General features: G+C 31.9%; 1 protein-coding gene and 1 long non-coding RNA gene across 2 annotated transcripts in view; both read left to right on the plus strand.

Moving 5' to 3' along the window:
* Positions 1–10,804, plus strand: part of LOC117123659 (actin-binding LIM protein 1-like) — a 77,662-nt gene extending 66,858 nt beyond the window's left edge. Inside the window, exons 16-21 of the mRNA XM_033269659.1 lie at positions 4,025–4,092; positions 4,485–4,590; positions 4,810–5,000; positions 5,635–5,658; positions 7,164–7,235; positions 7,777–10,804. Of these exons, the coding sequence (XP_033125550.1) occupies positions 4,025–4,092; positions 4,485–4,590; positions 4,810–5,000; positions 5,635–5,658; positions 7,164–7,235; positions 7,777–7,890 (575 nt within the window). The 3' untranslated portion in view covers positions 7,891–10,804. The remainder of the gene's footprint in view (positions 1–4,024; positions 4,093–4,484; positions 4,591–4,809; positions 5,001–5,634; positions 5,659–7,163; positions 7,236–7,776) is intronic.
* A 6,190-nt stretch (positions 10,805–16,994) lies between these two features.
* The window catches only part of LOC117123554, a 3,276-nt gene continuing 2,211 nt past the window's right edge, over positions 16,995–18,059 (plus strand). Inside the window, exons 1-2 of the long non-coding RNA XR_004447862.1 lie at positions 16,995–17,104; positions 17,223–17,377. This is a non-coding gene — a long non-coding RNA (uncharacterized LOC117123554). The remainder of the gene's footprint in view (positions 17,105–17,222; positions 17,378–18,059) is intronic.

The following is an 18,059-nucleotide window of genomic DNA, read 5'->3' on the forward strand; positions in this document are numbered from 1 at the left end:
ACCCGGTTTCATACACGCTCGCTTAAGTAAATTTCAAAGGAAACTGTTTTCCCAATTTTTCTTATTGTTAAATACTCCTATGCAATACTGTAGGCCCCTCTGGTATAAAATTGACAGATCAATTAGACACTCTGTAAAGATCGATTATGCCCTTTTATATAATAAGGCCCGGTAAGCCTAATGTACTGTGTGAAGTACTGACTTTGTTAACATCGAATGGGTGAAATTGCGCACAAACTTCAAACGCTTGGTCTAACATACAATGCCAGAGGAAAGGATATCACGTTTTAATCACCAAAAAGGATTTTCCGCGGACGCACAGAGTAATAGTTTTTCAAATTTTCTAATAGTATGGCCCAAAGCAAACGAGTTTCTGGTCTCGAAAATCAGACACTTCGTTAAGGCTTATACAGTACAAAATACTGTACAGAATATGATTCATTGAAAAAGCTTTAAAATGAAGGACTTTTAAATGAAGTTTTTATACAGTACTAATATTTTGCAAATCTTGGGTTTTTAAAAGCAATCTTGGGATTTTTTAGACCCAATCTTGAATTTTGATTTTCCCTAGTGGTCACGCTGCATTTAGAGACAGAATTATACCCCGACGACATCAAACTAGTGTAGGCATAGGCTTAAGTACAGTAGGACGTACTACTAGGCCTAGGCTTTTGTTGTAAAAGTTGAAGTGCATGTACAGGATGCACCATAGGCCTATATTTAAAAAAAATAATACATTTTGTTTATTATTATTGGTTGGCCTGTGACCAGGCAGGCCAGCTTTGCCGTCGAAAGTCCAGGGATTCGACGATGGCGTCAGTACACATGTTTACAAACGCCATTGATTGGAATGAAAATAGACGCGCTGAATTTCGTTTATTTTATGAAAGATAGTATTTTTCGAACATTTATCTATATAAAAACAAGATTAATATTGTAGAAATTGTATTTCTAAAGATTCATATATAATTCATATTTCATTTGGTAGACAATAAATATTCAGTAAGATACTAAAAACGATTATTAATTCTGAAATGTGCATCAAATCTCGAATTAGGCCTAGTAAACAAATAATTGTAATTAAAGTTTAGGTTCCCATGATGGCAGATGACGTTTTCAATATGATGCTATATTTTGAGCTCTGACTTAATTTAACGATGGCCCTGTCAGTTGTAGTAAATCTTTGTAAATTACTTTATAGGCCTATATAATAGCTTGTTTTGTTTTATAATAATAAATGTGTTGAGTGTATTGATATTGATTATGCGATGAGGTTTTTTTTTTTTGTCTTTCGGTGTGATTAAAACATACCAATTCTCAGAAAATATTTTCAAATTTTATTATATACCACCTTTTATTACATAGATCTTTTTTAAAAACATAACTGCTTTTATAACATTATATAGACCCATTAAACACAAAAAACTGCTCTGGCTTCGGGGGCTTCGCCCCCGACCCCACCAGGGCCTTTATTCAGTGTCCTGGACCCCACGCCCAGAGAACCCCCCCCTTGAAATGACCTGGCTACGGGCCTGGTTCTGGTTTACAAAAGCATGCTTACCTACCTAGGCATAGGTTGGCAGATCAGACAAAATAGGCTTAGCCCAACTAGTCTTCAATTAAATAAATTATACACACGTTTTTGGTTCGACGTTGAAATATTATGTACTGAAGTGCGTTCTTCAGGCCTATCGGTTCATCGACCTATGTATGCCTAAAGAATGAGATAAAATTACCTAACCTTTTAAAGGGGGAGAAAACCTTGAATTTTGGAGAACTTAAAGGTCATTAAAGATTCATCAGAAGTTGGTAAAGCTCATTTCCAGCCATCCAGATCCCCCTTTCATTTTGGGTTTTTTGGAAACATTTTGAACCCCCCCCCCTCTTTCAAATCCTATCTGCCCCTGCTGTGTTCACTGTTAAAATAGTAAAGTTGGGAAACACAACTGAATCGCAATCTAATCGTCAGACCATTTGCGCAGTCAATGTGATCAAAGCATGGCTATTTGTATTTCCTAATAGACCTTTCCAGAAAATTAACTGACAATCAGAACAGGTCACTAATCTCAAACATATGTGTGGTCCAACAAACACATAATTATTTTTATGCTCTCATTTTGTGGGACCTTAGCTGCCACTTGCAACGGACAGGGCATAGTGGAAGGGTCCATTGATGTCATTCTTCTGTATGCACTTTGACCTACCTGATACTCTATATCAGGGGTGGGCATCAAAATTGGTCCAAGGGCCAAAGTGAATTTTCGATGTTTCCAGTGACCTTTTTTTTATTCTCAGTTTTAATGTTACTTTTTACATACGATCGGTGTCGGGCTATAAAATACAAAGTGTTTTCAAGCCAGTGTTGCTTGGCGGGCCGCACACATAGGGTTTTAAATTCATTTTATATGTTTGATATTTATTTATTTACTTTTTTTTTTTTACTTTTTTTTTTTACAATTTGCATTTTTCCTTTGGACCAGTATGCAAAAAAAGTGAAATAATTCAAATTAGAAAATTAAAATCTATATCAATTACAGAAACTACAGTAAATAACAAATTTTGCCACTTCGCTTTAAAGCAATGTCTAAAAGATAATGAAATATTAATTTTTTTTTTTAATATTTTGAAAATATAAATTATAAAAGCCGCTAAAATTGTATGACTCTAATACATTTTTCTCATTTGTATCATTGTTGAAAAAAACTAATAAACAAAAAATAATATAATAATGTTTTGCCACTTCATTGATAAACTAAATTGAATCTACTAAGTCCTGTGAGCCAAATTTAGGATTATTTATCTGATGGTAAGTTGTACAAAGATAGAATGCTTTTTCCTGTATAAACAAACCATTAAGGCTTGTCTGTCCAGGTAAAATGCATTTTCATCTAGATGTCTGTGCCATCTAAAACAATTTTGAGAATAGCTATAATTACATGCAGTATGACATTTGTACAAGAAAATATTATATTTATTTTAATTATAACTATATATATTTTATTATGGTATAGAACTGTAAAAGATGTATTGATTGAGTACGGGTATAAATTAAAGGATAGTAATACAGATGTTTCAGCAATAAAGGCGGTGATATGGTCAGTGCTTGGGGGCACTCTCCTCTGACCATGCTATTAAGCCAAGTTAAAATGATTTTGAAAGACCTCTGAGGCAGGAGTTCCAAGGGTTTGGGTAGTAATAAGTCCAGGGGACAGTGGGGAAATGAGCTGAGGTGGTAGTTGGTCAGGTAGCAATGAGCTTATTGGTAACAATCCTACATCATTATTACAACTACAATGGCAAGAAATATTCATTTCATTTTTAAAGTTTAGAACATTATAATGTTAATTTTGAGTGTTTAAAATATTAAAATATATATTTTGATAAATGCATGGTGTTTGTAGTCACTTGTATATTTTAATTTCAGCATCAAATCAGAAAATCAACAAATACTATCTGCATGAATGTTCCATTTCTTACATCACTGTAGAAGATAGCTGTTTAATTTTATTTTTTTCATTTTTTTTTCTTTTAGGAATTTATTTTCAAATGATGTGTTCAATTCTGTTCTAGTTATTAAAGTCAGACTCCTGAGGGGGAAAAAAATCCTTTGATTATTGTAGAACTGCTTTTTCTAAGACACAAAAAGGGTGTTTGATGAAAGAAGTGGTTATGCCCTACTTTTTAAATGCTTAAAAATATGTGTCTCATTAACCGTTACCAAGTTTTTAGACAAACACCTTTTTTGTGTCCTAGAAAAATGAATTGTATAACATAAAAAAAAGAAAAAGTTTGCTCCAGAACTTAGCTTTAAAATATTTAAACCATGTTTCCTATTTTGTTAATAAAAAAAATACATTTTACTAATCATAATTGTATATACTCACCAAATGAAGATTATTTGATAGTTAAAGATTACTTGTCAAGTAAAACATAAACTTATATATATATATTAAAAAGGAGTGAGAATTGAAAATTATTTAAAACTCTGATAAATAATTAAAAAAAACTTTTTCTTCAAATATAGCAAATTCGCCAAGCAACAAAAGTGCTACACTGCCCTCAAACATGCGGAATTCAACATTATCACCAACTGTAAGTATCCTATTATTGTATGATCATCATTAGAAAACAACAGTTTTATTTTTAAATGTTATTGTTATCTACTGTATACAGTGGCTTATTCAAGGGTGCCCAGTCAGCCTGTGCCCCCATAAATTGCCAAAATTAAATAAAAATGAAGAAAAAAGGTAAATTATATTCAAATTGTAAGTCATTTAGGGGTGCCATAATCATAAATTTCCTCATCTCAGTCCCAACCATGGTGATGGGCTGAGGTGGTCTAGATCGTACATCTGTGAAAGTCCATCCCTGGGGCCCCTCTTTAAAATTTCTGGATCTGTCACTGGTATATATTTTTATCATTGAAATTGGCTATGGATTATACTCGCAAATTAAAATTTTTCATCCAATATTAATATTTATAGAATGGATACCTGTCCCCAAAATCTTGTACTCTCCCGAGAGATATGGATAACATACACATCTTACATATAATGGTTGGCAGTCATATATATACCTTTGAACCCAAGGGTACTTTCTGATAATTTGTGCCATACTTTTAATTAAATGACCTTTAAATGTTTAAAATTTATTAGGATTACTGACATAAAACAGTACCAAAATAACTGAAACAAAATTTAAAGTTCATAACTCAGTGCCATCTTTGATGTAAATTGAAGTCAGATGAAATATGTATGCATGCTTATTATTTTTTCATATTTGCCTATAAAAATTTATTTCATCTTGCAGTGTATTTAGATTTTTCATCACCAACATCTTACGGAAGCAGTACACCTGTTCTTTCGGGTAGTCCGTCTCCTCCTAACGGATCAATAGATGGATTTGGACCAAGCATCCATCCATTGTCAAGTGAGGAACATCGGTTGCGTCTGTTGCGCATTGCTCAAGGAAGGTCCATGCCTAATGTAGCCACTGGAAAGGTTTGTGAATTTGTTCATTTTTTTTATAAACTATAATTGAGTTGATAGTAGTGTCTTTTGTAGCTGTACTTTGTCCACTAGTAGGACATTTATGTTGGGAGTGTAAAACTGGTCTCACACGTTGTAGTCGTAAAATCTGTAGCGCAGCTTATCATAAGCAAGATCGCAATGTGTGAGACTGGATTAAATGGGTATACCCTATGTATTATTACTGATGCTATTAATGTATACTACATCATACATTCACCATACATGCCTACCAAAATTGATTATGAATAAACTACACAGTTTATTTTATAATCATACAGTAAATATTGTTCAGCCATTAAATTCTACATCTTTGTCAACATACAGACCAAAAAAAATGGTAATGTATTGACGTGATAAGCAAAGTGCTACTGGAATACAAGAGAAGCATGCGAAAATGTATGTATTCCACCCCACCACCAACCCTCCTAGTCAACTACTCTCTCATTAGTTCCTACTGCTTCCAACAAGCTTCCTATCTCTATTTCTTCCCCTTCCCATCACCTATGCTTTTTTGTTGTTTTACATGAATGGCTATTATTTATACAAATTTTTCAATAGAATAATTGCCATAATTGTTGTGGTTTTTTTTTTTACAATATTGTAGATTGATTTTGAAACTGATTTTCAGGTTAGCATGATTCTCAAATTTAATTGATTAGCTGTCAATCATATTTATATACTCATTTTCTATTGTTATCATGCTTCATAAAATGGCAGACTACATCACCACCTGCTGTCATGCGCCCACACATTTGGAAATAGTATTAGTATTGCAGAATATAAAAATATATTTTAATTAGTTTTGAAATTATATAATTGTATTTACTATAATCTAGTTTCAAACACTGCTCTTTTCAAAGATTAATTGGTTGTTTAATTTTTTTTTTATTTACATCATTGTTGTCTCTGCATTGTTTCCTACCCGTTATTTATTTTATTAAATAATAATAATAATAATAATAATAATAATAATAATAATAATGTTAGACTTATATAGCACATATTTTTCAGTCCTGTATGCGCTTTACATTATCATTACCCTGGTCATTGGAATAAATGCCTATGGAACACAAGCTCAAGTTCCCTAGGGGAGTATTCCATAACGTTGCAGCAGCTACATCAGCGCATTTTGGCATTTAACCCTACCAGGTACCTATTTATACTCCTTGGTGGAGAGAAGCAATGCAGATAAAGTGCCTTGCCCAATGATACAATTACTGAAATGCACACCGAGGGATTGAAACCCCGACCTCTAGGTTGTGAAACCAAACCAAATGCAATTAAACCTTGATTTAACTAAATGTCATCATCATCATTATTATAAAATTATTTTCATCATCATACAGTTAACCTTGTAGAAATATCATCATTGTTATTGTCATCCTTCAATATTGTCATACTGTAATCATTCACCCCCATAATTATATTGCTGCTCACCATATTGCTAAAGGTTCACAGACAATTTACATCATTATTCTGGTCATTAAGACAAATATTTGTGGAACATAGCTCTGTGGGAATATTCCATTTTATTACAGCCAGTATTCATAGCATTATTATCCAACTTTCCTCTGGGTTAAACAAGCAGTGGTGGGGTCAGTGGGGGTCCACGATAAAACTGTAACCCTCTTTTTCCTCCCCAAATAAAGTAGTTGGTCTAAAAATATTTAATTTGTTATTGTGATTGCCAATCTAAATACTGTGGTTTTTAAAAGTAAATTTTTTTAACATCCTAAAACATAAGATCATCATCCCCATCATAGATCAAGGCAATCCCTTGTTTTCAACCTCACTGTCAAACTTGTTGAACCTGCTGATGTCAAAGTGACTTCATAATTTTCATACTTATCACTATCATATCACTATTTGTTGTATGCTACATTATGTGGAGGCAGACTTAATACTAAAAAGCCAAACAATAGTTTTCACTCAGCCCTTTTTTCCTTTCAAATGAATTTAAAATGTTATCGCCTCAATAATATTTTGATTTTTTATGTGATGTATTAGAAGGATAGGAGCAGATTTTCTTTGATTTTCTGCCACTTATTAATTTATAATAAGAACATGCTAATGCATTTCATTTTTTTTCTACCAAATGCCTAAAATGGTTTTGTTTTTCTTTTTTTTTTTTAGGTTTATCCACTTGAGTCATTACTTATAAGAAATTACAGACTCCCAAAAGATGTTGATAGAAATCACTTAGAGGTATGTTTCCTAGTACTTAACTTGAAAGTTTAGGGTGTTAAATAACTTTTAATAGATTAGTGTTTCATGATAGGCAGCGAAGAAGACAAAATATGGCATGACTTTATGATGATGATGATGATGATGATTATGGTCATCATGATAATGATTATGTTAATAAGAATGAGATACTGTTATGTAATAATACTTTAAAATATTACTCATTTTTATTGACAATCAAGTTGTAACATTTAGTGTTCATTAATTATTAATATACAGTTGAACTTGCCTAGGTCAAATCCAAAATGCCATTGAAAAATTGTTCGACTTAAATAAAAATCGACTTAAATAAAATTTGACTTACAGATTGTTAATTAATGGAAAACACAACAATTTGGCATGTAAAATAATTTCGACTTAGAAATTATTCGAGTTAGGCGAAGTCTACTTAGGCAAGTTTAACTGTAATGCCCTTTTAGGTCTTGTCATCAATATCAGGTGAATATAGACATTCTGTTGTTGATTCTTTCTTGTAATTTTTAATTTGTTTTTATCTTTTTAGCTCCATCTTTCAACACGTGATTTCTACCGGGCGTTTAAAATGGGCTTCAACCAGTTCAGCGACCTACCAAAGTGGAAGCAAATAGAGTTAAAGAAAAATGCAATGCTGTTTTAAAAATGTAAATCTGTAGAATAATAGTAAGATAGGAAATAAGCAATCATGCCAGGATTAAATGTTTTGAGAACACTATTTGGTGTAATTGGTTCATTAAAAACAAACTTCTTTTATCTATATTCAGATCCAGATGTAAACCACATGCAGTAGTAGAAATTTACATTGAGTAAAACACATTAAGATTTTTATTGACCTAGCTAGCCTTCTGGTCAATAATAATAATTATGATAATATGCCGGTATCCGCCTAACAACCTGACGCTTATGGCACTCAATGCTTGGACATATCTCTTTCAGTAGCTTCATGCACCCATAAATGGTTTCTTCGAGTCTTAGCTACCCGGAAAACCGGTACCAGCTACTTTTATCTGTCCACCAAAGGTCTGTAGGGACAAGCAAACCATGTTCCCATAATCATTTCAAATGATGTACTGGTTTCTTTAAAGTGCACACAAGCTTATTGTGAACACTGGGACTACGGTTTATAGCCCTTAAATGAGAAGATTTGTTCCACCACCAAAACAACCGTAGAGCTTGCCACTTGAACCAGCCCTGATACTGTGGCTGCAGGTTATGACACCCTTGCCTTAATCAATCAACTGAACGACTCAACAATTAGTTAACTTTTGTGTAGAAAGTTTTTAGAATTTGCTGATGGTTTAATTACAATCATTATCATTTTTAAATTATAGTACAAAAATCTATAAAAACAAATCTAGAAAATATATTTATAGTTAGAAAATCTGTGATATGCTTTTTAAATAGATTTAGGAATAAGGATAGTTATGTAAATACAATTTAAATGAGAGTAATTATAAATATGATAAAACTTTAACATTTATTTATATGTCTGTCTAATATGTGTATATTTATATTTCAAATGTTTATTGTCTGAACTGTTGGATTAAAGGGTTTGTGGGAATTGACTAGCATCTGTAATGATATGTTTCCTAATGGTAAAACCATTTTTATATAAATCGAACACTAGCTTGAAGAGTGAGGTGATTATTAGGTAAACTAGGCATGCCAATGGTGTTTGTTTTCAGTGCAGAATGGGGTGGGCACACATATCTTGTGGGTGTTCCATTTCCTTCCCCCTTGCTTAGGTATGCCACTGTTTACACACTTGTTAGCCGTTTATCAATTTTACTGCATTTAAACAAAAAAATTTAAATGTATACTGTATATTTTATGTCAATGATTGAGGCTGATTAGAGTTTAAGTATTATTCGCACAAAAGGAAAGGTTTTGTTTTTTAGTTTCAAATATTTATAAGGTTATTTCTTGTCAGCCCACATTTATTATTGTTGTTGTTGTTGTTATTGTTGTTGTTGTTTATTGTTGTAACTTCCACTAAATGGAAACATACAGTAATACATAAATATTAAATACTAATTGGATAATACTACAAATGCTATTTTTTTTTAAATATTGAAAAAAAATTAAATCAAAGATTTAATTCTATACAAAATTAATTAAGACATTCATCAATTCTAAACGGTTTTCGATAATAAATTTAATTTTCATTTAGTAAATAGAAACGGAAAGAGCCGAGTGCTTAAGACTGCATCTTGATACTAATAGACATAGCAATTTAAATAAATGTTGAAACATCTCGGGATGTTTTACTTGCTAAAAAAAATATATGAAACAAAAATAGAAGAAACAAAAACACAGTGCTGGTAATATAAACCTTTTAATAGTACAGTACTTTGCAATTGACAAAATATTAAAATTTTACAAGTGCAGACTATAGAAGCCCCAAACATGGTGTTAAAATATGTAATAATATATAATTATTAATAATAATTGAACATTATGTGATTGACTTTAAACAAGACTAATGACTTATGAAGTAAGTATTAATACTACTACATTTTTTTTTTTAATTTTGAACTTTTGTGAATCTTAGTTTAATTACAGAATAATAGTAAATACTTTTGACAGAAACTTGTTAATTTTGGACCACTTGAAGGATTTGATTCAAAGATTGAATTTCCATTAGTTTAAAAAAAAAAAAGATAAAAGGTGTTGGTAATTGTGTTGCTTTCATCTTCCTGCTGAATATAGCATTATTGATATTTTTTACTACTGTCATCATCATCGTCATTATACTGCATATTAATATTTTCATAATCATCATCTTCATCATGAAAACATAAGACAGATTGCTGTGGTACTGTAAACAAAATCAAAAGTATAATTATGTTGATATTATCTCAGAAATATATTAAATATTATTATATGTTGTTGGCATTGATAATAGCAATATTTATTATATATTATGGATATTAAACATATATTATAGATAATATTGTTTCGAATACCGTAATCATAAATTTGTATAACAATGTTATTATTTTTAAATGTTATTATCAAGAATTCTAATTTTAAATTTCAAAAACAATATGTTAGTGTGTCCTTTAAATATTCTATCAATCCCAATTTGTTTTAATAATTACAGTTGTTACCAATGATTAAGAACTTGTGTAGGGTTTTAAGTTTTTACTGAAATTTCAACTTTAATAAAAATAATACATTGCTTCATATTTTCTTTTTCATATATGCTAATAGAATACCATATTATGCCAAACATGATCAATAACATTAAATCAGAGTTCAGACTATCGAAAACATGTGGCATGCCTATATATTGTCATGATGACATCATATCATGGCCAGTCATCATGACTATATATGGGCATACAACAGTTTTTGAAAGAGCTTTAGAATAAGGGAGTTACTATTCTATTTTGCATAGACATGCTTTTTAAAATGTTCGATTTTCCAAATATTATCTGGCCATTTGGACCCTCGATTCATTATAATCTCTTGTGTAAATTAAATTGATGATGTATCAGACCTTTAAAATAAATCTACAACTAATAAAATTACGTCACAAGTTGTTGATGCAATCTTTGTAACATTGTTGTGTAATGTGAAAATACATGTGTAACCAATTAACAGATACACTTTATCATGCACTATATCTATATCTATGCCTATAAACATATACATATATATATGATACATATATATTATATATATACATACATATATATATATATATATATACATATATATATATACATACATATATATATATATACATTATATATACATACATATATATATATACACACATTGTATGAATGTATATGTATATATAGTGTAAGTACATGAAATCGGTTTACTACTTTTATTATAATTATTATTCCGAAGCATTTCTAAAGCGGCTTTACAAGAGCTAAACATTACAACCTATTTTTTACAACGATAAAAGCTGAAGTGCAATGAAAGAACATCATTAATGACACATACCAATTACTGGTACCTCATGATCATTTAAATTTCCATAAAATTTTGCCTGTTGGCGATAAGATTGCAACAATAAAAGTTTATTAAGATAATTGTTAAAAATGGATCAACCATTGCAGATAAAAAAACAGTTATTACAAAAATATCCTCTAGGAAAAAGATGTCTTAAAATTCATATTAAAACTATTTACACAGAGCAAGCGAATACGTATCCACGCTCAAGGCCGTATCCAAGAGTGTCAGGGGGATGTATAAAGACAAGACTAATTAGGTCAAAGGGTGAGCCGGTTGGATCGCAGTTTCGATATTTATTAATATAGCAAAACTTTTATGCCCAGGCTTAACGATGGATTGCTGAATTGTAAAGATTTAAGATCGATTATGGACCCAACAGTACCTTCATTCTCGAGATCATCAGGAGAGCATTATAGCTGAAGATAATTCTGAATTATCGGTATCAAATAATGTTTTTATGTATATCTTCGCAATTCCATTCATTTTTATGTCGTATACATGGTCCATGGAATTAATCTATCGACGTAGCGGTATCCGTACATGTGGCAACAGCAGTAGCCTCATCGACAGCAACGTCAACAGTTAATATTATTGGCTGTATAATAGCAATATTTCAATGCTATTATTTTAATAATAATATTAAGCGGTGTGGCGCAGCGAGAATGACGTGGTTTCTCAACCTCGAGAACGGGGTTGCATTCCCTCGCTTTAAATTTCGATTGTGTCCTTTATAAGGCACTTTATATGCAATTGCTTTTCTCCACCCAGGAGTATAAATGGGTACAATGTGGTTGCCTGCTCCTGCACCGGTACTAGCAGCAACACTTAAGCATGTGTGGACGCATGACAATAGAAAAAAGCGCTTTATGTCTACAAAGAAAAGGCGCTATATAAATGATATAAATAAAGATAATAAATCAAAATTACAAAATACCAACGATCGTAGGGCCACTATTACCGTCAGAATCCAAAATACTGCATTAGTAATTCGAAATTTCTGATTAATAATTTGCAATTTCAAATTACTAAAAGGCTATTTGTAGTGGCACTAATAACCTTTAGTTGGAAGACACTCGAACTTTCCACCTGCCAAGCGTGTGTTTCCCATATAATAGGCTTGCAATGTAAAACCGAAGTAAGATATTTGCAAAACAATTCTTAAGAAAATCAACAGTTAATGCTGAATCGGTTTAAAGAAGACAACAACAATAGCGATGACGGTAGGATATAAGTTATGACGATGATGCTGATGATGATTAATATTATGTTGTTATCGCACATTGGATAAATATGGGATTACATTTTCAACACCAATACTGTTAAGTTGGTGGTGGTTGGAAAGTATGTTTCAATAATAGGTATATGTTGCTTGGATTCTATGTTCAAAACGAGAGATAAAGAGATTTAAAACTTACTACTACCTACTAACGAGTTGGAAGTCAGGCGTGTGTATGTACCTTGCAACGGTAAAGAAGCATGCATGTATTTACGTACATATTTTATCGCTTGTAAAGAATATGCCATTCAAGTGGTGACGTCACACAACGCTAGTCAATTTCCACGCTTTGATGTTTAGGCTTAAAGAAACTTATTACAGTTCCTTGTTAGAAATATCTAATTTTGTTTTTTTATTTTATTCATTTTGGCAATCAGAAAATACAAAAATACATTAGGTCCTACAGAAGAAGTAAAACATATACAGAACAAATTGCAAGAAAAAAATATAAATTACAAGAAAATCCCAAATCAGTGTAAAGAATTATCAAAAAAGGTAGAGCAAATTACTGTCACCGAAAAAGGATGTGCTGTTTCTTATATGGAATATTCATTAACAAATTTCAGAAATACCAAGTTAAAATTTTGCATTTAACGTTTTTTTTTTTTTTTTTTTTTTTTTTTTTTGGCGTAAAATATACATGTCGCTAGTTGTAAATTTAAATTAGTCATGTATTAACAACGACTTCACTGATCGACAACGGCGTAGCTAGGAGATTACGGGACCTTTTGATTTGAAGAGTGACACTCAGATGTCAGGCCTATGACTGTGGGCCCGGGAAAGAGGACCGCAAACGGCGACAGATTGTTTTCGGAAAATTCATCCTACGAAGTGCTTTTTTAAATTTTTAATTCATCTCCTATTACTGTGATCCTATATTATAGCTTATCAAGCTTTGGCCACACAATTTCAAATCAATTTTTTTATGGTATCCATTTAGAGAGCAGAAATCTTTTTGAATAATTGACTGTTATACCTGGATTATTCATGTACTGTGCACTTTTTAATTATTTAAAGTTAAAGAAGCTAAAGCGACGTAACATTTTTGTCAGGTCAAGTAAGACTTTTTTCTTCATTTTGCCATTTGCCTAATGAGAAAAAGAACATCACTCAAACTGACGTTCTGTCGAAATCTCTTCCCAAATAGGTCCAAAGTGTAAAGCCAAAGTAAGATTTTTTAAAATTTTTTCTTAAGGTGGCTACGTCTTAAGGCTCTTGTTGAACTTACTGTGGCCTCCTTCAATACAATGTATTCGTTTCAATTCTTTTGTATTCTTATTGTATATTGTACTACTTTTTTGTATGGAAAATAAAAGTATATTTGATTTGATTTGTTTTGAAGATATTTGCAAATAATAAAAACAAACCAATTGAATTAATAACCGTCGTTAAATAGGCCTAATAATTTTTTTTTTAAATCAAAAAAGCACAAATAAATTATACTTACGTTTCGACAATTTAAAAAGCATCCTTAAGATTATTCTTGAGCTACTTACTATAAGTAAGTTTAAACTTCAACTGATAAAGACATTTTGTTTACCATTACTGTATATCGATTTTGTATTATTATTTATTTATTTATTTATTTTAATTATCAAACAAACATACACCCATCTTAAATTTGATATAGCTTTAGGCATCTCTTCATTTATACATTTCTCTTCATTTATGTATTTTGGAGTGGAGTTGAATAGCTTAGTGGTTAAGATGCTTGCCTTCCAATCCCAGGGTCATGGTTCAATTCCTGTCAGTGTTGCAGGATTTTCTCACGGTCAAAACAACTCCGCTCCCTAAGCCTTATGTTGAGATTTAGTTTGTGTAAAGCATTGTGTGTGTATGTTTGTCTTGTGAAAGGGATTGTCACCTACAAATTAGGACAGTGATAATATATGCTATTGACAATCCTTGGTGCATGTGTTATGTGTCTAAATAAAATAATAATAATAATTAAAAAAAAATACTAAATTCAATAACATCATATTGTATAATGAATAAGAAACATTAGAACCTATGATGAAGATGCATATATCATGTTATTAATTTTTTGCCTAATCGAATTTTGTTAGAAAGAAATGACAGAGCGATTTATACTAAATTAAGTATGCATTTTGAAAAAGAAATTAATGTTAGTGTTTTGGGGTCTTTTATTTCTTTTGTTTGATGATCCAAAATTTAAAGACATGTTATTTTACTTGCACAACAACAACAACCATGACGTAAACATTAATCCTGTAACACCTTGGTTAGGTTAATGGTTTGACTAACACATTTATTTTAAGACATGAGCTTTCGCTGCTTAAGGTAGGTTCCAGCGGCGTAGCTAGGTTTGAAAGGGCCCGCCCCAGTGCAAAATATAATTGTCGGGCCCTTGGATGTGATAGGGAATTCCTTAAAGTTCTCAGAAAATTCATTGTAAGAATTGTGTCTTTTACCCCCTACTCATACAGGAGGTTAGTAATGAATACCGGTACTTATGATAATCGGATTCGTAACGATTTTAAGAGGGGCATATTCGGTCTGAGCATCCATCTGTTCTAAACTAATCACGAAAATTGATGGTACGTAAAATTAAACAATTGCAGTGGCGGATCAGGGAATTCGAAATAGCCCCTCCGGATGGCACTCTCAGACTTATAATATAATGAATATAATTTCATTTTCCCATTTTTTTTTATTTTTGAAAAAATAGGGGGTCCGACCAACTGGATCCCCTTGAATACACCAAATTGAAATCAACACAGTAATCAATAATTACTAATTACTCTTCTAAAAACCGAATATTGTTGATTATTATTTCTATTCTAATTATGAATGGGCCCCTAATAGCCCTGGGCCCCCGTGCTTTGCACTGGCTGCACTGCCAGTAGCTACGCCACTGGTACCGTAGGTTCTTCGGGTTTATTTAATTTAAGTTTATTTGTTGACTTGATGCAATAATGGGCAGAGCCTGACTGTGAAAGAGAATAAAGGGTTCTTGAGTTGATTTTTGAGCTTCATTCACCTGAGGAAGCTATAATTAAGCGAAAGCTCGTGTTCGTCTAAAGAAATTCCTTGAGCTCGTGTCTCAAATAGATTTATAGTGCCTTAAAACACTATTTTCTAATAATTTGTTAGTCAAAACAAGTAAAGGTGCTACCCGTTATATTTATTTTAATAGTTATTTGACGAAAACGGCTCATGTTTATTTGTAATCATGATTTAGTGTTTAATGATTTGTTATGACATCACTTCACGTGTTTCTATAATATTGTATTTTCTTATCAACGAAGACAACAGATTTTACATCCAGATAGGTATTCTTGTTTTACAATATTAGCTTCCAATAATGCACAAAAAAGTCATGGATGGTGTGCGAAAGTACATTGATTTTGACACCTGCCATAATGTTGTCTGCACTATTATTCTTTTCAGGATTGACTACCGTACTGTAACGCTCTTTTCAAAAACAATTCTCAAGGTGATTATTATCCGGACCGTCACTTTTTCTCATATTTTTATTACCCTAAAAAAATATATACTTTTGCCTGTAAATTATATAAATCTATTAATAATTTATTAATAATTTAATATCATTCGAATGTTATATTCAAATAGATATTCACCATGTGCGTGTTTTGTATGCACTATAGCCTATGCATTTCAAGCTCGTGGTATAAATAGACTTTTTTTTGGCAATCCTTAGGGCCTAATCGTAGCAAAATTTGCCCACCTCAGCCCCATCCATGCAGAGCATGGGTATGGTATCGCCTACTAACTTTAAATCATGGAGGAGAGGCAGTAGCTCTATAGGTCGCCAGATGCTATTTCCAGGCATCTAGGTCTGTTATTTTATATTAGTTTTTGCCACAATATATTCATGGGTTGGTGCTTCGCCGAATGGTATATCTTCGTTCGGATGGGAGGTAGAGCTGTTGATTCAATATTCAGTATTATTATATAGTCATTTGTAAACATAACATTTAGATTGATATATTATCATTGTAAGCGTCGTCTAAAATGTAGTAGTAATCTGTAAACAATATATTAAATACAGTAAATATAATATAACACAAGGAAAACTACTCCCCCCCCCCGTCATCCCCGGTATTTATAATTTATTTATTTATAAAATTAATATATATATTAAAAAGTGACTTATAAACAATGGTAAAAACTCCCATCCGGCGGACACATCCCAGTATTCATGAGTGAATGTTCTATTGTTTGTTCTGTTTATAATCCGATGTCTTCTTGACTCAAATCAGTTAGAAGAACATGCCCTTAAGGACACATGTTTATCGAATGGAAAAACATCGGTGTCGGCACCACTAGCAGAAGGGGTGGGGGTGGATGGGTGGTCTCGAGAAACAGGATCCTCAGGAAAAAAATCGTAACGAACACTACGTCTACAGTCGCATGGTGCACTTTCCTGGCATGGATTGTCGAGAAATTTGGATCTTCATCGGGAAATCTATGGCGATGTCACTTCATTACTTTCTGAGTGGGGCTGGTGGTGAGGGTTCGTCCCCAGTGGCTAGAACAATTCGAGAGTGGGTGCTGAACTAATCTTCTGCGTATGACAGGCAACATCAAACTTAAATAACTACTAGATTTTGTTTCTTTATATGTACGTTTTTATGATTTTTAATTTTTAAATAGTATAATTTTGTTGTACAGTTGTGCTTTAATAATTTGTAGGTTTAGCATGGTAGGGCACCAAGTAATTGACAGCAATTTTCCTTCAGATACCTGGTTGGTTGTGCACCTGTCTGATAACATCCAAATTAAGGTGAAAGCAAGCGTGAACTAATGCATCGTTGACAGGTAGTCGCAAAAAGACATCTTCTAAATATTGAATATTGAAATGGTATTTCTTCTAAGTTAGGAATGAACATAATAGGTAAGTAAAGCATGTACTATGCCATACTGTAGTTGTACAAGCCTTGCCTACATTGTGTTAGATTCAATTACGGCCTCCATGTGTTGTTGTTTAGGCCTACAGGCAGGAGGCTGCTCGGAAATCGGTTTGTAGAGAGTCCTTTTCATTAATTTTGTGGACTATTCAACATGGCAAATCTTAAAACTTGGCATAAAACAATGGCATTAAACCGGAATATCTGAGTAAAAATGTAAGCAACAGTAACAACATGGGCCTAATAGAGCTAAGATTTGTTGTTGTGTAATGAAATACCTTACACTTTTGGTCGTAGACACTTGTTTTTGCAACCTACATTGAACAATGTAAATCTAAGTACTCTTTAAAAATCATATTAATTTAATAAAGTATAATATTATTTATAGGCCTATAGTTATTTAAAAAAGATCTGTGGGTCGTAAAATGCGCTTTAATTTAAATAGGCCGATAACAATCGCATAAATAAACAAATTAATAAAAATAGAATTAATGCAGCATATAGTGATCATGCCGTTAATGTTATCAAAATCCTGTATATTTATACAGCTTAATATTGTTCCCTCATTCTAGGCCTCATTTTCAATATTTTATCTGCATTTTTGTATATTTTATATATGATATATGTAATATATATATATATATATATATATATATATACATATACATA

The sequence above is a fragment of the Anneissia japonica genome, unplaced genomic scaffold (genome assembly GCF_011630105.1).
Source record: "Anneissia japonica isolate Jap-2015-1 unplaced genomic scaffold, ASM1163010v1 scaffold287714_len2871179_cov188, whole genome shotgun sequence".
NCBI lineage: Eukaryota > Metazoa > Echinodermata > Crinoidea > Comatulida > Comatulidae > Anneissia > Anneissia japonica.